The sequence below is a fragment of the Salminus brasiliensis genome, chromosome 17, assembly GCF_030463535.1.
Source record: "Salminus brasiliensis chromosome 17, fSalBra1.hap2, whole genome shotgun sequence".
NCBI classification, from domain to species: domain Eukaryota; kingdom Metazoa; phylum Chordata; class Actinopteri; order Characiformes; family Bryconidae; genus Salminus; species Salminus brasiliensis.
Window position 1 is genome coordinate 1,383,787 of NC_132894.1, and position 22,573 is coordinate 1,406,359.

Genomic DNA, 22,573 nt, shown 5'->3' on the forward strand with positions numbered 1-22,573 from the left:
TATGACATTAGGAAGGGCTATAACGATGGGGCCCATTGGGTCCCAGTAACAACACATGTACAAGCCCACTCAGAGCCCATACCCACCTGGACCCTACCTAGCCCACGTTCCACCCACATGATGGAGAAAAGTGAGAAGTATCAGAAAAGGAGGTACCATTTCGGGGGTCCACGATCTCCACTGTGGCTCTGTTTCTCGGTCCCAAGACAACATTCTTTTGGGCTTTCAGCACCACCTCCAGCTTCTCATGATTCTCCTCTAGGCCATCGTCTTTCAGGTAGATGTTCCAAAACTTGACATTTACTCCTATAATAGATATCAGCGTTAAGACAGACAGACAGACAGACAGACAGATAGATAGATAGATAGATAGATAGATAGATAGATAGATAGATAGATAGACAGACAGATAGATAGGCAGACAGATAGGCAGATAGATAGGCAGATAGATAGATAGACAGACAGACAGATAGATAGATAGACAGGCAGACAGATAGGCAAACAGACAGACAGATAGATAGATATACAGACAGACAGATCGATAGATAGATAGATAGATAGATAGATAGATAGATAGATAGATAGGCAGGTAGGCAGACAGACAGACAGACAGACAGACAGACAGATAGATAGATAGATAGATAGATAGACAGACAGACAGATAGATAGATAGACAGGCAGACAGATAGGCAAACAGACAGACAGATAGATAGATATACAGACAGACAGATCGATAGATAGATAGATAGATAGATAGATAGATAGATAGATAGATAGATAGATAGATAGATAGATAGGCAGGTAGGCAGACAGACAGACAGACAGACAGACAGATAGATAGATAGATAGATAGACAGACAGACAGATAGACAGACATACATATAGACAGACAGACAGATACATAGATAGATAGATAGATAGATAGATAGATAGATAGATAGATAGATAGGCAGGTAGATAGATAGATAGATAGATAGATAGATAGATAGATAGGCAGGTAGATAGATAGATAGATAGATAGATAGATAGATAGATAGATAGGCAGGTAGGCAGACAGATAGATAGACAGACAGACAGACAGACAGACAGGTAGATAGACAGACAGACAGACAGACAGACAGATAGACAGACAGACATATAGATAGATAGATAGATAGATAGACAGACAGACAGACAGACAGACAGACAGATAGATAGACAGACAGACAGACAGACAGACAGATAGACAGACAGACATATAGATAGATAGATAGATAGATAGATAGATAGACAGATAGACAGACAGACATATAGATAGATAGATAGATAGATAGATAGATAGATAGACAGATAGATAGATAAATATACAGACAGATATTGAGATGTGGCAGTGAGAATCATAATGGTGGCATCATGTGGATTTCTGCTGAATGAGTGTCGGGCTGATCTGAGGAGTATAAATGATTCACCTGGATCAAACTGAATGAGACTGGCTGTGCTGTGAGTGTAATCTTTTCCCACTCTGGCTGTGCCCTCCTCCACCTGCAGCACGAACACAAGAGCCCAGAACTCCATCAAACCCATTCAGCACTCAACTCCGTCCCTCCTTTCAGTGTCTAGACTCCGACTGTAAGTTTACTGCTGAACAACTTTACCTGTATGCCAACGTAGGCGGGGTCTACGCTGTTCCCACTGCGCATCACTTGCACAGCTAGAGTTCCTGCGTTCTCACAAACACGGTAACAGGAAGCTGTCAGCTCCACACGAGACCACCTCAGTTCCATTCTGCTTTGGCACGGGAGAGAGAGCTCGTTCACACCAGGACTTGGCTGGAGTTATGGTGAATAACCAATCTATCTGAAACACGTCTCCATGAAGAACACAGCGTGAGGCGAATTAACGAACTACACAAGCCTGTCCAAGTGATACACTCTGAAACACTGACACTCTGACTGCTGCTGAGGCCTCTGTTCAGTGAATAGTTGTGTTCATTAAAAAACAGCCTAGATATATCATAATCTTACACAGAATCCCAAATTATTGCAATAATAGCATATACTCAGCATATACAAATACATAATTACTGCTTATTTACTGAATTTAACACAATGCAAACATAATGTCACATTAAACAGCACACTTTACACTCGACAGCTCATCCCTGCTCCAATTATTTCATTTTGTATTTAGTGTCAATTTAGTTTATATTGCTATTTTTATTCTTATATATTTGTTATTATCTTTGATTATATATATATATGAATAAATATAATTATATAAAATATATAGTGTATATATAATACATATATAATAAATATATATATATAATAAATATATATTTATATATATTTTGTGTATATATATATATACATACAAAGATAATACAAATAATACAATAAAAATATATAAGAATATATATATATATATATATATATATATATATATATATATAATATAGACAATTTATAAATGATAGATATTTTTTATACTTTATTTCATTTAAATAAAAACCCACGCTAAAATACTAAGAGGACACTAAGAGACACTAAGAGGGTCGACTTACACTTCTGGCAGCATTGTGTTTCCTGCTGGGTCCTTGACCTGAAACTCAAAGCTGTCTGCCGTCACCTCCATGTCTGAGGGAATGACATAGCGCAGCGCTCGCTGGTCCACATCCTTCTGGGTGAAGCGACCTTTGATATAGGCACCTAAAAACACCACGGAGGCAGAGAGGGAGAGGCCGAGAGGCCCGGTCACACATGGAGCTTTATGGCTGTTGACAACACTAATGATGTAGGTCGACATCAGTGAACCAAACAGTCCGTTACACTGACGGACACAGCATTCCACCCCGCAAACCCAACCTGCCTGTAAGGGCGTTCTCGAGGTGTCCGAAGTGCGGAGGCCTTGAGATGATGAACTCCAGCTCCTGGTCTGGGCTGTCTGGGTCTGAGGCCTGCAGCAGTTTGCTGGTGATGTAAATGCCATACTGACCGTCTTGTAGAGTCTCCACTGTACTGGGGGTCCCTTTGTTCACAAGGCGTGGTGGGGTCTTGTCTATGACCTCTATCTGGGAACACAGTTGGGCAAGTTCCAATATTTCTGCTCACAGTAATTTGCAGTTGCCATAATCAGCCAGAAGATGGCGCCATCATGATGCATGATGATGAAAAGCAGTTGTTTTTATTTTTTATCCTCATTCAATCAATCAAAAGTGGATTAAAGTCTTTCAGAGTGATTCAGACACATCCTCCAGTACATCAGCCTCAGCCACAGTTCTGTAAGAGAGGCCTGAGCGCTGCTGTTGGGGATGTTGGGGGCAATTTCTGTCTCCCTGCTCCCTATTAGAGACGTCTGTAGAGCAATGATGAAACCAAGGCCTCTTGTTTGCTACCAGAAGTCAGTGGAAACCCCAACAGCCGGCTACCAACAGCTGTACTACCGCGCTTTACTATAGTGACCCCCTGCTCCTGACTGAGGGTAGGTGCAGATATTATTTATGGTGATTTCAAATGCACAGCAGCTCCCTTCTCGGGTTTTGTGGTTTTACGCACATGTTAGCATAAAATGGGGCCACGGGAGAAGCTCCCAGAATATGAAAGTGAGGCAGAGGCCAAGGGGTAGAGACGGCTCATCGCTACGTGTTGGTATTGCAGCATCTGGCCAGCAGGAGCTTGACATGCAATGCAATGGGGACAGCCTGGTTAACTCTCCGCTGGCCACATGAACGGGCATAGTGCATCTAAACGGAGCAGGCCTGAAACCTAAAGGCATTTCTTAAAGAATAGGCGGTGTCGTTGATTTCATGAAATACAGGTAACCTGCAATGGAGGTCCGTGTCAAAATATTTTATTAATATTTAGTCATTTTGGAGAATTTCTATTGGTCCGTCCATCATGAAATTGACACAAAGAAAGAACAACAGTCATATTTACATTATATCAAAAAGTGAAAAACATCAAAAAATGTACTTTACACTGATCAGCCATAACATTAAAACCACCTGATGCCATAACTGATTTGAACATTTAGGGCGTGGACTTCACAAGACCTCTGAAGGTGTCCTGCTGTGGAATCTGGCACTGCAGCAGATCCACTAAAAAGTCCTGTAAGTGGTGAGGTGGGACCTCCATGAGCATCAGTGAGTCCTGGGTGCCCATGACCCTGTTGCTGGTCCACCTGTTGCCCTTATTTGTTTGGTAGGTACTGACCACTGCTTGCTGATGTTCTGGAGATGTTCTGTGTCTCAGATTCTTACGCTTCTACGTCCATTTTTCCTGCTTCAGCACCTTCATCACCTTCATCACCTTCAAGAACTGACCTAATATGACCGAATATGTAGATCCAGCCCTTGATAGATGCCACTGTAGATGAAGATAATCAATGTTCTTCACTTTGCCTGCATGTGGTGCTAATGTTACGGCTGATCAGTGACTCCAGTAATTTTTAAATTATTATGTTTAAATGTAAACTGGAAATAGATCCCATTTTACCTGTATTGTGAAAACGGCTGGCTGCTCCCTCAGCTGTCCGTACTCCAGGTACCCTTTATTGGTTCCATCAGAAGGCTGAAAGGTGAACCTGTCGATTTTGGCAAAGCTGTTGAGGTGCTGGTAGCTGAGCTGCATGTTGTTGATGTCTATCTGTGTGAAGCAGGTCTTGGACAGGGGGAGGCCTTTCAGCAGCAGTTTACCATACTGTGGCCGCTGAACGACACTGTAGGTGAGGTTCTCTAAGGCAGTATCAGGATCGGTTAGCTGAAGGTGTTCAGATGAGATGGTCCTGGTGGAGCCCTCAGTCAGCTGGAGGCCCGTGTTGATGCTCAGAGTAGGTGGGATACGATCAGTGTGTTCAATGGTGAAGCTAATGGAAGCACTTCTGGAGGTCACACCGTTGCTGATGTGAAAGCTGGACCAGGAGAGCAGAACTCATATCAGACAAATACACACCAACATCTCACATCGTTTACAAGCAGCTGTTCTTCATATTGTGAGGAAGTTTTTGACAAATGAAGCAATAGAAATGCTTTAAATAACTAATCAACTGCGTTCTAGGGTGCTGCCATCACACTAAGCTTAAACTACTGCCTTAAACTCTTATTTATTATTATTTATATCTTATTTTATTATTATTATTATTTATTATTATTTAATAATTTCCCCACTGTGGGACCATCTTATCTTATTTAGCTAAGGTGTCCTAGACTCTATTTAACTGTATGTATTTTAGCATTAGTAGAATAATGAGAGGTCAGTAGATGGACGTGAAACACTGCTCTTCCTCCTTCAAAAGAACATCCAGCAGAAACCAAATTTGGGCTGTAAAAACGGGTCAATTCCGAACCCCCCAAACTGTTACATCACAGTCTTGACTTGTTATTTCCACCCATATTTACATAAATCACACCCACAACAGAAAGCCCTAGTCAAAGCTGGAGAAAATGTAAAACCTGATGTCAGAGTGGAGCTCATCATATATTCTTTATATTCTGGTTATATTCTGAGGCTAAATAACAGGGTGGTAAATTAGCTTGTTTAAATGATATCTGAGCGTTTTCTACCCCAACATCCCAACAAAAGTCACATGCTTACTATGGATACATTAATAAACAATAGAAATACTTAATAAATGGACCACAATACCACTACTATTACTATTACTGCTAGTAACCATACAGGCAACTTCCAACTTCCTTTCCTTTGGCAAAATGGGTCAGAAGAGAGATTTGACGGACTCTGAAAAGTCAAACACTGTGAGATGTCTTGCAGAGGGATGCAGCAGTCTTGAAATTGCCAAACTTTTGAAGTGTGATCACCGAACAATCAAGCGTTTCATGGCAAATAGCCAACAGGGTCGCAAGAAACGTGTTGAAAAAAAAGGCGTAAAATAACTGAAAATAACTGCCCATGAATTGAGGAAAATCAAGCGTGAAGCTGCCAAGATGCCGTTTACCACCAGTTTTGCCATATTTCAGAGTTGCAACGTTACTGGAGTATCAAAAAGCACAAGGTGTGCGATACTCAGGGACATGGCCAAGGTAAGAAAGGCTGAAAAACGACCACCTTTGAACAAGAAACGTCCAGACTGGGCCAAGAAATATCTTAAGACTGATTTAAGGTTTTATGGACTGATGAAATGCGAGTGACTCTTGATGGGCCAGATGGATGGGTCCGAGGCTGGATCAGTAAAGGGCAGAGAGCTCCACTCAGACTCAGACGCCAGCAAGGTGGAGGTGGGGTACTGGTATGGGCTGGTATCATCAAAGATGAACTTGTGGGACCTTTTCGGGTTGAGGATGGAGTGAAGCTCAACTCCCAGACCTACTGCCAGTTTCTGGAAGACACCTTCTTCAAGCAGTGGTACAGAAAGAAGTCGGTATCGTTCAAGAAAAACATGATCTTCATGCAGGACAATGCTCCATCACATGCATCCAAATACTCCACAGTGTGGCTGGCCAGTAAGGGTCTAAAAGAAGAAAAAATAATGACATGGCCCCCTTGTTCACCTGATCTGAACCCCTGGGAGGCGGTGGTGTCTGCTGCACGCAATGTTGATCAGAAACAGATCAAGCAACTGACAGAATCTCTGGATGGAAGGCTTTTGAGTGTCATGGTAAAGAAAGGTGGCTGTATTGATCACTGATTTGTTTGTGATTTTGTTTTTGAATGTCAGAAATGTTTATTTCTAAATTGTTATATTTGTTTACCTGGTGAAAATAAAAGTGAGATGGGTATATATTTGTTTTTTTATTAAGTTGCCTAATAATTCTGCACAGTAATGGTTACCTGCACAAACAGATATCCTCCTAAGATCTCCAAATCTAAAATAAACCCACTCCAACTTCCAAAAATATTAAGCTTTGATATTTATGAGTCTTTTGGGTTGATTGAAAACATAGTTGTTGTTCAATAATAAAAAGAATCCTCTCAAATACAACTTTCCTAATAATTCTGCACACACTGTAGTACAAGGTTCCTTGAAGGTTCCTCCACAGTTTCAAACTGAAGAACCTCCAAAAGCTCCTCAAGGATCAAATACTTTCAAAACCGCAGCACCACTGGACTGGAGCAGGAGGAGGAGGAGCGATGGGGTGAATAAGAACCTCCTGCCAAACCCGTCCGCCTCACAACACACACCGCCCTGCAGCCTGTAATCGCCGGCCAGAGTAAACAGCACTCCTGTCACCTCGTACTGGCCTCTCTCCTCCCTCACCACCAAACCGGCCAAACATCTGGCCTCAGCATTGTCCCACATTTTGCTAGGTAATTGTGCCCAGAGTTCCAGTCTGAGCTGCTGCTGCAGAGGCTCTGCCAGGCAGAATTATTACTTGTCTAATAATGCCCATTCATCATCTGCCTGTCAGAGCAGAGCAGAAGGAGGAGCAGGGCTCCCCAAAAAACACCTTCTGCCTCTCGCTCTCGCTCTCGCTCTCCCTCCCGTCTGGCCTCGGCCAGCGCCGCTGTCGGCTCGCTGTTTTTGACACACAGGTGTTCGCTCAGGTGTTTCCCGATCACAGGGTCTGCTGTCACAAGCTGCCTGCCACCAGCACAAACGCAAGCTGTTAGAAAAGCAAAAAAACAAGAAAGCGACACTCTGGGGTCTGATCCAGCCAAGGAGAAGAATCCCACAGATCAGACAGAGCAGTGAAGGAGTCCTGACTGGTCTCACTGGTTTCTCCTGTAAGACTCAGCACAACAGCAGGGTACGAATACGGGTACGAACTGACTAATATTACTACTACTATTATCATTACTACTATTATCATTACTACTATTATTACTACTATTACTGCTACTACTACTGCTACTACTACTACTACTACTACTATTATCATTACTACTATTATTACTACTATTACTGCTACTACTACTGCTACTACTACTACTACTACTACTATTATCATTACTACTATTATTACTACTATTACTGCTACTACTGCTACTACTACTACTACTATTATCATTACTACTATTACTGCTACTACTGCTACTACTACTACTACTATTATCATTACTACTATTATTACTACTACTATTATCATTACTACTATTATTACTACTATTACTGCTACTACTACTGCTACTACTACTACTGCTACTACTATTATCATTACTACTATTATTACTACTATTACTGCTACTACTGCTACTACTACTACTATTATCATTACTACTATTATTACTACTACTATTATCATTACTACTATTATTACTACTATTACTGCTACTACTGCTACTACCACTATTACTCTACTGCTACTACTACTATTACTGCTACTACTGCTATTATTGCTACTACTATTATTACTCTACTGCTATTACTACTACTACTACTATTATTACTAATACTATTATTGCTACTACTAATACTATTACTCTACTGCTACTACTGCTATTATTATTATTATTATTACTACTACTATTATTACTACTACTACTACTATTATTATTATTACTACTACTACTACTATTATTATTACTACTATTACTATTACTACTACTACTACTATTATTATTACTACTACTACTATTATTACTACTACTATTACTACTACTACTATTACTACTACTACTATTTCTATTATTATTACTACTATTATTATTATTATTACTACTACTACTACTATTACTATTACTATTACTGCTACTATTATTATTATTACTACTACTACTACTATTACTACTATTATTATTATTACTACTACTATTACTACTACTAATACTGCTACTCAACTGCTACTACTATTATTATTATTACTACTGCTATTGTTACTACTACTATTATTACTACTACTACTATTAGGTTGTTACTATTATTATTATTACTACTACTATTATTACTATTATTATTATTATTATTATTATTACTACTACTACTGCTGCTACTACTCTACTGCTGCTACTAATACTACTACTACTATTATTAGTAGTAGTATTATTAATATTATTATTATTATTATTACTGCTACTGCTACAGCTACTACTACTATTATTTCTACTACTACTTTACTGCTACTACTACAACTGCAACTATTATTACTACTACTGTTTATTCTTCTTCTTATTATTATTAGTAGAAGTAGTAGTATTATTATTATATATTTATTATATTATATTACATTTTGTTTAATGCTGAGAACTGAAGGCGCTCGTGGGACAGAGTTTAGGAGTGTAAACACTAAGCGTCTCCACTTACAGTTACAGTGTCTCTGCCCCCATGCTGGACTCTGTTGTGCCCCATGCTGTTCTGACCGCACATGTTGGCTGAGAGTGGGGCTACTGCTTGCCCTCTCTTAAGTGGCACCCTCATCAGACTTGGCTGAGCCAGGCCTGTTTGCTCCCAGCTGACCCCGAGGTGAAACTCAGCCAAGGTTTTGGGTGACAAACCAAGGCACAAACACACGAGAGAGGCAGGACAGGTCAGCCATACGCTGCCTTCTCTGAAGTCCGCCTGCTGCCAAATTGGCTGGAAAAGCACATAAACATGCTGAAACGCTCCCCTTTGTCTTTTTTCTGTCAGTGCTGTAATACCACTGACAATAAGCTCCGCCTCGTCTGTTCTCATTCCTGCTCTGATACTGAAAGGGCTTTTTAATGTTCTAGATATGTGTTCTAGCATGCAGCACTGGTGTGAGGTCTCCTGTATGCCTGGTATGTTCTCTTTGCAGGGTTGAAGGAAACTCCTGCTTAACTTCCATTGGCGTAAAAAACTCTTTCTATTGGTCAGTTTGTTATAAAGAGTTCATACAGTGTACCCGGCAACAGCCAAAACATTAAAACCACCTGCCTAATACTATGTAGGTCCTCTTGTGTCTCCAAATCAGCTCTGCCCTGTCGAGGTATGGACTCCACAAGACCTCTGAAGGCGTCCTGCTGTGGTATCTGACACCAAGGCTAACGCTAGCAGCAGATCCTTTAAGTCCTGAGTTGTGAGGTGGGCGTCATTGAGGGTGCCCGTGACCCTGTCACTGGTTCATCGGTTGTCCTTCCTTGGAGCACTTTTGGTAGGTACTGACCACTGCATACTGGGAGAAAACACCCCAAAAGACCCGCCTAATGTGTTTTGGAGATGTTGTCTAGAACATCACAGTCTGGTTCTGCTTGGTGGTGGTTTTAATGTTTTGGCTGCTTGGTATAATAACTTTTTACCTTAAATTCAAATCAGTGGGACTGACCTGAAGGAGTCGTGGTCAGTAAAGTGACTGTTGTCGTGGGTGTAGCAGACCCGATGGGCTGCCACATCCATTTGGGTAAAGGTCAGCAGGACGACCCCAGGGTGCTGGACCATGTGCAGGTGTCCGTGTTTGGGCGGAATGGTCACTGTGTAGACAAGTTCATCTGACCTGCTTCCACTGTCTGTGGCCATCAGGACGTCTGTGGTCAGCACCACTCTCTCTCCCTCCGTTAGTATCACAGGCCTAGTGATTAGAGCAATGTCACCTGAAAGGAAAACAGGCCACGTAGGGTTAACCTTAAAGGTGTGAGTGTGAAGAACCTTTTAAAGATCTAAAGAACCATTAGGGTTCTTTACTAATTTAAAGGTTCTTTAACCTCACACATCTCTATTACAGTCATGGTTCCTCATGGAACCTATAGTTGTTCTTCTACTGCTGCATCACTCAAATAATCCTTTGAAGCATTTTTATAAATTAATAATATTATTTAAACCATATTATTAAAAATGATTATGTGATTCCAGGGAGAAACAACTGGTGGAGACCAAGAAATCTGGACTGATAAAGGTGGCCTTTCTAATGAATGTATTCTACTTTAAGTTGCACCCATTGCTGCTGACACAGATGTGCAAATGCACACACACAGCTTGTCTAGTCCCTGTAGAGAAGTACTGCCAATAGAATAGGACTCTCTGGAGCAGATCAACATCATGACCCTATTGGCAACATTGGCACCTAATAATGCCAGGTGTGGGCTATAGAGGGGTATAAAGCCCCCCAGCTGCATTGAGCCGTGGAGCAGTGGAAGAACTGTGTTCTCTGGAATGATGGTGGTGGTGGAGCTCCATCCAGTACTTTTTAGGATGAGTTGGGGAGTCGGGATGATGAGGTGGGGTGGTGATCATTATCCAACATCCTGACCTCACTAATATTATTGTTGCTGAATGCAATCAAATCCTCACAGCAATGCTCCTCCTCCAAAATCTTGTAATCTTGAGTCTTCTCCTCTGGACAGTAGAGACAGTTACTCCAACAAAAGCAAGAGAAAATCCCCTTGATTTTAAATGAAACAATGAATGAGCAGGTGTCCCAATACTTTTGTCCATGAAGTGTAGTTGTCATAACAGAATTAGCATTTTCCTGAAAGCTAACTTCTCTGGTTCTCAGTCTTGATTGGGTCTTGGACTTGACTTTAGTCTATAAAGACCAACAAAATGATCATAAACTTGATTTTTGAAGTAAAATTATTATTATTAATAAGGATGATGTTTGTGAAACTAGGCCGTCTGACTCTGGCTGTGATGTTCAGTGGAATGCGGGTTAGAGAATGTGGGTTTGTGAGTGTTGTGAGTGATGCCGCTGTGTCTGAGAGGGCAGGTCTGGGAGCTGGGACAGGGTGCAGCTGTCGGCTCCCCGGGCTGTTAATAATTCACACTGGCTGGGCATTTGAAGGTGGCTCTTCCTGAGAGCCGGAACCTTCTCACCTCAGCTCCACCTGGACCCGCCAGCGCCAGGGCCAGAAGGGCCTTGCCTGCCGCGCTCTCCTGCCCACTCAACCGGCAGAGGCACTGCGGCCACAGGGACGAGAGTGTGTTAAATTATACATACACACCAATTAAACCAGTCGAGTTCTCTGAGTTAGTGATTGACAGCGTGGATGGAAAGAGTCTACCTGCCACATTAGAGCAGGTACTAAGACCTACCTGGTGTGTAAAGGTACTGAGAAGAACCTAAACTTAGACCTAAACTTTCCGTACCCTTCGGGACAGTGAGGACAGAAATGAAGAAACTCTGTGGAGGCGTCTGGTTGTCCACATCGCTGAGGAAGAAGTGGAAGCGGTCGTGGCCTTTCAACCCACTGAAGGTTGTGTGTTTGTACCACAGGCGGTTCATCTCCACGTCCTCCTGGGTAAAATTCTGACCCGCGTTCAGGTCAGTCCAGCCAGATTCTGTCTGCACACAATTACACACACAATTATACACACATACACACACACACACACACACACACACACACAGGTTTTTAGTATGCATGTACACTATAGTTCAAAAGTTTGGAATCACTGGCTACATGAATTAGCGCAGTTCATTTATAAACAAAAATGATGGTTTGTGTATAATGATAAACTATAGATTATATATAAGCAGAGTTATCAAATTGTTATAATTTGTACATTTTACCAATTGCAGATTTGACCAATATTTCATCAGTGTTATTGTCCATAAGGTTGTGGGTTCAAAACCCAGATCTGCTAAGTTGCTGCTGTTGTGTCTTTGAGCAAGGCCCTTAACCCTCTCTGCTCCAGGGATGCCATAGCATGGTTGACCACATGCTCTGACTTCAGCTATCCCGAGTTAGTACTGCACAAATATAATGAAAATGCATGTACACTATAGTTCAAAAGTTTGGAATCACTAGCTACATGAATTAGCGCAGTTCATTTATAAACAAAAATGAATGATAAACTATAGATTTGATCAGAGTTATCAAATTGTTGTAATTCGTACATTTTGCAGATACTTGACATAAATATTGCAACACATAAAGTTGGAGACAACAAGCATATTGCAATAATTCACATTCATATTATATATAAATAATATATATATATCTAAATGTTCCAGTGTTAAATATATATATTTAACACTGGAACCTTGGAAGCGTAAGAATCTGAGACACACTGAACCACACTGAGGTGTTCTAGACGACTGGGTCAGAACATCTCCAAAACATCTCCAGGCAGGTCTTGTGAGTCAGAGCTGTTTTGGTGGCTTGAGGGGGACCTGCACAATATTAGTCAGGTGGTTTTAATGTTATGGCTGATTGTTGGCAAACACTGATTCCAAACTTTTGAAAGTGTTGAACGGCTGTGTTTATCATTCCTTACGCTACATGCTAACCTTGAGTTGCAGAAGTCCAAACCTGGGGCCTGCATTGAGAACATAGTAGAGCAGGTCACTGGGCGTGTCGTGGTCTTCTGCTTCCAGCACTACGCTGGAGATAACCCTGCGCTCCAGAGCCTCCACCTCCACACCTGCATTCCTGTGCACACACAACAGAGCCAGAGACGCTGAGGGCACAGCGGGCACCGATGCTGAGTCTGCACGCTCAAGTGAATCCTAAATAAATAAATACGTAAATGCGTGGGATCGGGACGCTTTTGGAGGGAACAAAGGCGAGCGAGAGCGGCCTGTCATCACGATCTGAGCAAACATGAGCAACGAGGAAGCGGGGGTCTGCCAAAAAGACACATTATTTCTGCTGCTCTGGAGGTTGCATGTGAGCCCTGTGCCAACTCACTGAGTCAAAATGAACATAAAACAACCCTCCTGATCTTGGGGGAAAAAGATGGGGGGTGGTAAAGCCTTGCGATTTACCCAAGGATGTAACTTCATTCCCGGTCACTCAGTCAGGGAGATGCAGATTCCCCTGCCACATGTGCCTAAAATCCACCCCATCCCGTCTGTCCCTTGCTGGAAACCCCTCCTCCCGCCCCTCCCTCCGTCCGCCTTTCTGGCTCGGAATTTGTCCCAGGGCGTCCTTACTTTAGCAGCCGTGGCTTTTCATCATTGACTGGTAGGATGCGGACCCACGCCGTCCCCTGGACAGCGTGCTTGCCATCTGTCAGCTGCACGGTGAAACTGTCCTTAAGGGTTTCTGTGTCATCGTGCATATACACAATCTTCATTCCTGTGGACCATGGCAAAAGAGAAGGAGTTAAGGAATGCTTGGATACAGGGACAGAGCAGTGCAATACAGCATAGAGCACACAGCACGGGGACACCGGGTCTCAAAAAGGTGATCAAAAAATGGCAGCAATGAAATTTACAAAGAAAATAAATCCCACAAGCCTCAGATCCCACTAAAAACTTTGGGCCTTATTCACCAACCTGTCTTAATTAGAACGTTCTTCTTAAACTGCCCGGGATTTTGGGACTTGAACTCTAACCATTCTGCCAAAATACTCAATTACTTTTTTAGGACCCCTGAATCAATCACTGACCCTTAGAATCGTCCTAACTTCCGCTCCCCGTACAGCACCCCTGACAAGGACAATAGGATCCACTATTATAAGATGTTTATGGAGTGTCTGAAGGGGGTCTACACCACCATACATCAGATGAGGGAGTGTTTTGAGAAACAGTATTTGACAGTACTCGACAGACGGGCTGCGGGGTCATAAGCTGCTCCCTGTAAAGAAGCCTGGATGATACTGCAGTCATATCAGTGTGAGCAGGTGTTTGCCTAAAAATAAAAGACTGCCACTGGATAGATGTTTAGATTTGACCAATATTTCACCAGTGCTATTGTCCATAAGGTTGTGGGGTCAAAACCCAGATCTGCTAAGTTGCTGCTGTTGTGCCTTTGAGCAAGGCCCTTAACTCTCTCTGCTCCAGGGATGCCATAGCATGGTTGACCACATGCTCTGTCTTCAGCTATCCCAAGTTGTACTGCACAAATATAATGAAAATAAATGTCTATAAATTGAATTAAATTTTTTTATAAATTAAATTCAGATATTGGCTATGCTCATATCAGTGCAGCACTCCTTCATTTCCACTAAAAATCACAATAGAAGTATGAGAAAGTGGTGAGAGGAGGTCATCATATCTAGAGGGCCTACCAAATATGAAGAACACTCCTCCACAGATCTTATTTAGAGCAATGCCTTTTGACAGCCAGTGAGTTCTCTGCATATTCCCAGGTCACCCACGTTTCTGTGGCTCTACATCACTTTCTAACAGGGAGGGCAGCTGTGCAGATCACCGGGTGCACAGTGGCTGTGAGGTAATTGCGCAGGAAAGGACTTTGCAGATGAGGCAGAAGCACCACGGGCACTCTGTGACCTCTGTCTCCTGCAACATCTGTTCAGCAAGCTTGGGCCCCAGAGATAACAAACCCACGCCCTCTGGAAGGTGCAGGGGTGGCCAGACTCGTGGTGGGACGCTACACTCACCAAACCCAATAAAAGGTGGCTCAGGAAGTTCTTCAGAGCTTTGATGGAGCCATAGAATAAACCATATTGCTTCTCTAAAGAATCATCAAGGTTCTGCTGAAGAGGAGCTGACCTTGTCGGAGTGCTTGCATGGTGAAGGACTGGACGGGAGGACTCCTCTGCAGGAGCTCTGGGCCCATCTCCTTATATCGGTTCATCTCCATCCCATAGATCCCGTTCAGCAGGGTTCCATGAGCAGGGGGCACCAGAACAGTGATGGTCAGAACGTCTGGAGGTCCGTCCAGGTCAACTGCATCTAAAATGGCAGGGGTCAGGTCATTCATCCCTCCTTCCATGACCTTTGGAGAGAAAGAGAAAGGTGAGGGTCACTGTTGTTCTGGAAAACTTTCAATTCTCTTAGATGTTTGGAATATCTGCAATATTAACATACACTAATCAGTCATAACATTAAAACCAGGTGAAGTGAATAGCACTGATGATCTGGACCTAGTGGCTCCTGTCAAGAGGTGGATCTACATATTAGGCAGCAAATGATGTTAGATGCTTGTAGGCATCTCAGAACATCTCCAGAACACCAGGCAGGTCTTGTGGGGTGTTCCCGGTGTGCGGGGAAGGACAACCGGTGAACCGGCTTGCGACAGGGTCAAGGGCGCCCAAGGCTCATTGAGGCTCATGGAGGTCCCACCTCACTGTTTTGGTGGCACGAGGGAGATTTGCACAGTATTGGGCAGGTGGTTTTAATGTTATGGCTGATCAGGACTAGTCCAAGGTCCAAGCTGTAGAAAGACAACGTTCGAAGCTGACTGACTGTGAAGTTGCTGAGCAGCAGAGAAGGAGCCTCGTCGTTGGTGGGGTTGATCATGATGTAGAAGGGTACAGGCCCTGACCTATGGACTCCATCGCTGACGCTTACTGTGAAGTGGTCTGCTCTAGGCTCCACACCCTTGTGGACCGACTGCACGTAGTTGATGAATCCAGCGGCGAGGTGGAGCTGGCTGAAAGAAACTTCATTCAGACAGTATCACTTAGTGAGAGTCTTGCGGTCATTAGTTTCAGGTAAGGCCCATGGATGAACACTGACCCACTCGGATTCCAGCGTTGCTCTTCTCAAAGCCAGGTGAGGGCAGGGTGTTCTCCAGAAAGCCATGCTGAGGTGGGCTCTCCAGCTGGAAGATTAACTGCTCTGGCTTGGAGTCAGGGTCTGCAGCTGCCAGCACACCTCCACATAGACACACGCTAGAGCCCTCCTCCACCACCAATGTGCTTCCTAACAGAGAGAGAGATCAGAACACTGATGTCAGTCGGTTAGTGTTTATACAGCCATAACATTAAAACCAGCTGAAGTGAACTCCTTTAATGTGGCTCCTTTATTTTTTTAAATTCTCTCAAGTTTGGAATATTTGTCATATTAACATGCACCAATCAGCCATAACATTAAAACCACTGTCAGGTAAAGTAAACAGCATTGGTGATCCAGCTCCAGTGGCTCCTGTCGAGGGGTGGATATACATATTAGGTTAAAGTTCTTGAAGGTGATGAAGAAGAGGAGTTGAAGCAGGAAAAATGGACAAGCATAAGAATCTGAGACACTTTGACAAGAACCAGACTGTGATGTTCTAGACAATGACTGGGTCAGAACATCTCCAGAACATCAGCAAGCAGGTTGCTTGGCCCTTTTGGGGTGTTCCCAGTGTGCAGCGGTCAGTACCTACTCAACATGCTCCAAGGAAGAAGGACAACCAGTTAACTGGCTTGCAACTGGGTCATGGCCGCCCAAGGCTTACTGGTGCTCATGAAGGTCCCACCTGACAACTTACAGGACATAAAGGATCTGCTGCTAATGTTGGTCTTGGTGCTCCAGATACCACAGCAGGACACCTTCAGAGGTCTTGTGGAGTCCACGCCTCAACAGGTCAGAGCTGTTTGTGGCATGAGGGAACCTAGGGTGGTTTTAATGTTATGGCTGATCAGTGTATTGTAAAATGAATATTCAGGTTGATTAGAATATTCAAGCCAGAGAACGTGACAACACATAATTATAAATAAAGCATAAATTTTATATCATTTAACTTCTTATTATTCCAAGAAAATAGATAAAAAAAATTTACATATTGTACAAAACGTCAACAAATATGTTTTGGAATTGAGTTTAAAACCAGTCTGGATTTTTAATCCAGATTAAATCAGTATAAAAAAGAATCAGTCCCGTGTTTCCCCCCATCTCACTCCTTCTCTCCGACGGCCTGCTGTCTTTTTTTACTGCTCACTCTCCCTCACTGTTTCTCTTTGTCTCGTTATCATCTCTCGTCCTCTATCTCTCTTTCGTTCTACCACTATCTCTCTCAGTCTCTCTCTCTTGCTGTCCCGCTATGCTGCTTCCCTCGCGTTCCCTCTCTCTTTCGGCTCTTGGCCAGCCTGCTGCCACCTGGGTGCTGATAAAGCCATCATGCCCATGCTCACTGGCATCTGCTCCCATTTACTGCACTGATAAATAATGAATGGGGGAACGGGTACGAAGGGGGCCGTGTTTGGATCAGGCTCCGCAACAAGGGGAGAAATTAATGACCAACAGTCTGGGATAAAGGTGATAAAACTGTCGTCCCCGAGCGAGGGAAGAGGGATAGCCAGATTCCCTCTTCCCTCACGTTCCACTTGCTTAAAGCTCTAATTCCAGCCATTCGTTATTCAGCGTAAATTAATTAAACAACTGGGTTCGGTCATAAACCTGCGAGGGTCTGGTGTGCGGCTGCTGTCCTGGAGAATCCTTCCCTGTTTTCTAGCCAAGGATTTGGAGAATTAGGAGATTGTCACTGGGATGGTGCGCTTGGCAGGTGGAGAAGCGGAGAAGCGGAGGGGTAGGCTTAGGCTGTGTGGCGTCTTTTCTGAACGAGGGAAGCTCTATTGTGTTCTCCTCTGCCTCATTGTCCACTCTCTCCCAGGGAAGCGTTCATGTGTTGATGTGCTGTCTGCTGTAGCGGTTACTTGCTGTGCACTCCCAGTATAATCCCAGTCAGCTGTACGTTGCTCCAGTGCCCCTGAATGCACCAGCAGCAAGCATGCTGGGATTCCACGTGGGCCTCAAACCGACACCCAGCTGCTTTCTTGCTTTCTCTCATTGTCTCCCAGTGGTCACTGTTCTTCATTGATAACTGCAGAGTTGCTTGTTTGCTAGTTTATCCCTGCCTTGGCTGGAGCTCTTGTGAATGAGAATGTGTAAAGTAATGTAAACGTGGTGCAACGCTGTGAGACACAATGCACGCCTTCCTGACAGTCCCAGAGCTCTGTGTGGGAGACAATGACTGAGTGAAGTTCTCTGCAGGTTGTAGAACATCAGGATTTACTGGCTGATTGTTCAGTCCTACGACATCTGGAGTTTGACTGTTGTTTTAATCAAAGAGGTGGATCTACATATTAGGTGGCAAGTGATGTTAGATGTTTGTAGGCATCTGAGACACTTCTGGGTCAGAACATCTCCAGGCAGGTCTTGTGGGGTGTTCCTGGTGTGCAGTAGCTAGCACCTACCAAAAGTGCTACAAAGAAGGACACTTAAATCGTAATAAAATACACAGATCTGCCATAACATTAAAACCACCTCCACAATATTGTGTGGGTCCCCCACATGCCGCCAAAACAGCTCCAACTAGAGCCTAGTCATCAAGACCTAGGCAGTGAGTGATCAGTCAGTTCTTGAAGATGATGAAGAAGGAAAAATGGACAAGCGTAAGAATCTGAGACACTTTGACAAGAACCAGACTGTGATGTTCTAGACGATGACTGGATCTCCAACATCAGCAAGCAGGTCTTGTGGGGTGTTCCCAGTATGCAGCGGTCAGTACCTACCATACATGCTCCAAGGAAGAAGGACAACCAGTAAACTGGCTTGTAAAAGGGTCAAGGGTGCCCAAGGCTTACTGGTGCTCATGGAGGTCCCACCTCACAACTTACAGGTCTTAAAGGATCTGCTGCTAATGTTGGTCTTGGTGCTCCAGATACCACAGCAGGACACCTCCAGAGGTCTTGTGGAAGCCATACCTCAACAGGTCAGAGCTGTTTGTGGCATGAGGGAACCTAGAGGTGGTTTTATACTAACTGGGATTATACTGGTTTGCAGTAGCTAGCACCTACCAAAAGTGCTTCAAAGAAGGACACTTAAATCGTAATGAAATACACAGATCTGCCATAACATTAAAATCATCTCCACAATATTGTGTGGGTCCCCCACATGCCCCACAAAACAGCTCCAGCCAGTTGAGACATGGGTTTCTCAGGACCTCTGAAGGTGTCCTGCTGTGGTATCTGGCACCAAGTCCTGTAAGTTGTGAGGTGGAACCTCCATGAGCATCAATAAGACCTGCCTGATGGTTTGGAGATGTTCTAAACCCAGTCGTCAGGAACATCACAGTTTGGTTCTCGTGTGTGTCAGATTCTTACCAACATCTACTGTGAACCTGACTGTTCACTCGCTGCCTAATATGTATGTAGATCCACTGGAACAAGATCATCAGTGTTCTTCACTTCACCTGGCAGTGGTTTTAATGTTATGGCTGATCACTGCTTCACTGCACAGCTCCTCCTTCACTAACCTGTAGTTATGGTCGGGTTCTGGCTGTTGATAGGAAGGATGGTGATGTTGAGGTCGTAAACCGGAAGTGTCCCATGTAGTGGGATGGGTGGCGGAACAGCGTCTTCCTGGCAGCAGCCGTCTCTGGTTTCGCCCTCTCCATCCGACACTATGAGGGTGATGGTGTCTGAGACGGGGTCTGGACCAATCTCACCACCTACACACAAGACACAGACAAGTTCATACAAACTCTATGACTTCTTACAAACCAAAGTTCTTGCTTTAAAGCAGCATTATGCATTTACATTACAATTACATTTACATTATAATTATATTTACATTACAATTACATTTACATTACAATTACATTTACTGCATTTATCAGACGCTCTTCTCCAGAGTTCTTACAGAAGAGCTTCACTGTTTACTGAAGAAGAACCTCAGCTAGTTTAAATAGACTAAAACTCAAAGCTCCTCTAATCTTAGACTCTACTAAACACAAGTCAATATGGAGACCATAATTCTCTTTTCTTCACCCAAGTCCTCTCAGAAGAGGAGGGTCTTCAGTCTGGGTTTGAGGACAGCGAGTGTTGGACTCTGCTGTTCGGACACCAAGGGGAAGTTCGTTCCACCACTTCGGTGCAGGACAGTAAAAAGTCTGGACGCTCGTCTTCCGTGGATCTTAAAGGATGGCGGGTCGAGCCGAGCCGTACTTAAGGCTGGAAGGGCTCTTGGTGCAGATCGGCTTTTGACCATCGCCATCAAGTACGGAGGGGCTGGCTGGTCCAGTCTTGGCTTTGTAGGCCAGAGTCAGGGGTCTGAATCTGATGACCTGGGCAGCAGCTACAGGAAGCCAGTGAAGAGAGAACGCAGCAGAGGAGGAGATGAACATGCCTGAACTTAGGAACGTTGTAGATGACCCGGGCCTTCAAAAAGTATAGTTTGTGATCCTGTGCTCCTCCTATAGGCATGGAATCTAATTCACTTTCACACCATTGCGGTTAATACAAATCCTGCTTTGAGAAAGAATTGGCCTCTCATGGACAGCTGTACACATGCATTTCTGGACAAGCTGAGAGCTTGAGAAGCTTGATCTGAAGGTAGAGAAGCATGTGGACTGTGGAGGCGGAGTAACACTACAGGATTTTACACTAACAGTCAGTGGAGCTTCTATTTTAAGGTAAAATACACTAGTTTACTTTAGCTACAGCATCCCACCAGTATTGGCCCTCCTCTTACCTGTGTGCAGGTAGACGATGAGGCCATTGAGCACATCCAGCTGTGAGAACTTGTCCACAGTGACCCTGTTCCTCTGTATAACGCCGCGGGCAGGGGTCCGAGCCAGCATGTAGGTGAGTCGAGTGTCGTCACTGTCGGCGTCTGTGGCGAATAAATACTCAGCAGTGATCTGCACATGACCGCCTTCCTCACAGGACAGTCCAGCCCTCAGGCCTGAGCCCAGCTGAGGGGGCTCGTCATTCACAGGGAGGATCTAAACATATAATCCAACGTTTAAAAAAAGGCAGAGCTTCAATAAAGTACTGTCTGCTCTACTGACCCGTCACTCACCTGCACTAAGAGTTCACCCTGAGCGGAGTTGATTCCATCCGAGATGGTGAGGCCTACACTGTCCTTCAGGGTCTCAGAGTCATCATGGATATATCTACCAAAATGAGAGCATCACTTTCTGTTTATTAGATCATAATAGCAAATGACCTCATTTGTGAATTATGAATGTCCAGCTTAAGTCCTAAAAAAAACAGCAGTCCAGGAAAAACACCAAACCAGGCTGGTGTCCAGAATTGGAGACTCACAGTACAGGACATGTAAATGAGTGTCCCCTCCACTCTCCTACCTGACTTTGAGGGCTTTAAGATCCTGCAGGTAGAAGCTGTCCCCTTCTGACAGCGCCACGCCCTGCAGTTCCAGTGTCCCGTGGCGGGGATAGGTCCGCACTTGCACCTTGAGCCTCTCCTCTGGGCTGTCTACATCACCCACCAACAAGTGCTCCTCCATCAGGAAGCTACCACCACCTTCCTCCACCCTCAGCAGGTTAGTGAACATCTGCAGGTCAGAGGTGAAGATTACCTTCTCGTTTACATGTAGTTGTAGCTGTGGACCAGGTCTGCTGGACCAATTATCATAAAAAAGGCTGTTAAAGAGAGAAGCTTTAAATGAAGGCAGTTTCCTTACCTCTGGAGCCTGATTATCCACAGGCAGGACGGTAATATTGAACACGAGCCCAGTGAGAGCGCCGCCCTGTTGGTCACTTACAGAGAAGATAAACTGCACAAAGAGTGGCTCAGGACCAACATCCTCTATAGGGGGCATGTAGCCCACTTTGTGGTGGGTTACAGCATGCTGGGAAAATAAAAACAGTGACTAAATGAAAACACAAGTTAATGTTCCTGTCAGAGCAATCAGCAACAGAGCTGAGAATTACGTCCTACCTGAGTAAAGGACCTGAGCACTGGAACCATGGCGTCCTTTTTCATGAACTTTGTGCTTTCTGTGTAGAACAGCCTGCCAGCATCTGGAAGTCTGGAGAAATAAAACATAATAGATTTTACTTATTTATCAAAATAAATTAAAAAATAAACATTTAAATGTTATTATATGGTTCCTTTAAAACCATTAAAAAAACCTTAAAAGGTTAATCATGTCCAACTCAACTAGGCCCCAGTGCTCCATTACATGTTATCTCAAGCAGACCCTCAAAAATAGTCCATTATAAGTTACTATACTCCTTAAAAAATTAACGGTGCTTTGAGGGATTCTACAGAAGAACCATTTTTGTTCTTATTGGTTCCATAAAGAACTGTTGTGAACCTTTAGAAAATCTAAAAACTATCCCTTGCCACACATCTCTATTGAACAAATCATTGAGCCTCTTTTACCAAT

General features: G+C 43.7%; 1 protein-coding gene across 1 annotated transcript in view; it reads right to left on the reverse strand.

Moving 5' to 3' along the window:
* frem1b (Fras1 related extracellular matrix 1b) overlaps positions 1-22,573 on the reverse strand; it is a 37,319-nt gene that overhangs the window by 4,416 nt on the left and 10,330 nt on the right. Inside the window, exons 12-30 of the mRNA XM_072660752.1 lie at positions 22,123-22,213; positions 21,866-22,033; positions 21,528-21,736; positions 21,242-21,335; positions 20,912-21,164; positions 19,695-19,889; positions 16,193-16,378; positions 15,920-16,116; positions 15,224-15,449; positions 13,700-13,844; positions 13,055-13,196; positions 11,911-12,106; positions 10,154-10,418; positions 4,473-4,887; positions 2,848-3,049; positions 2,543-2,687; positions 1,635-1,764; positions 1,449-1,521; positions 157-306 (exon numbers count right to left, since the gene is read on the reverse strand). Of these exons, the coding sequence (XP_072516853.1) occupies positions 157-306; positions 1,449-1,521; positions 1,635-1,764; positions 2,543-2,687; positions 2,848-3,049; positions 4,473-4,887; positions 10,154-10,418; positions 11,911-12,106; positions 13,055-13,196; positions 13,700-13,844; positions 15,224-15,449; positions 15,920-16,116; positions 16,193-16,378; positions 19,695-19,889; positions 20,912-21,164; positions 21,242-21,335; positions 21,528-21,736; positions 21,866-22,033; positions 22,123-22,213 (3,482 nt within the window). The remainder of the gene's footprint in view (positions 1-156; positions 307-1,448; positions 1,522-1,634; positions 1,765-2,542; positions 2,688-2,847; positions 3,050-4,472; positions 4,888-10,153; positions 10,419-11,910; positions 12,107-13,054; positions 13,197-13,699; positions 13,845-15,223; positions 15,450-15,919; positions 16,117-16,192; positions 16,379-19,694; positions 19,890-20,911; positions 21,165-21,241; positions 21,336-21,527; positions 21,737-21,865; positions 22,034-22,122; positions 22,214-22,573) is intronic.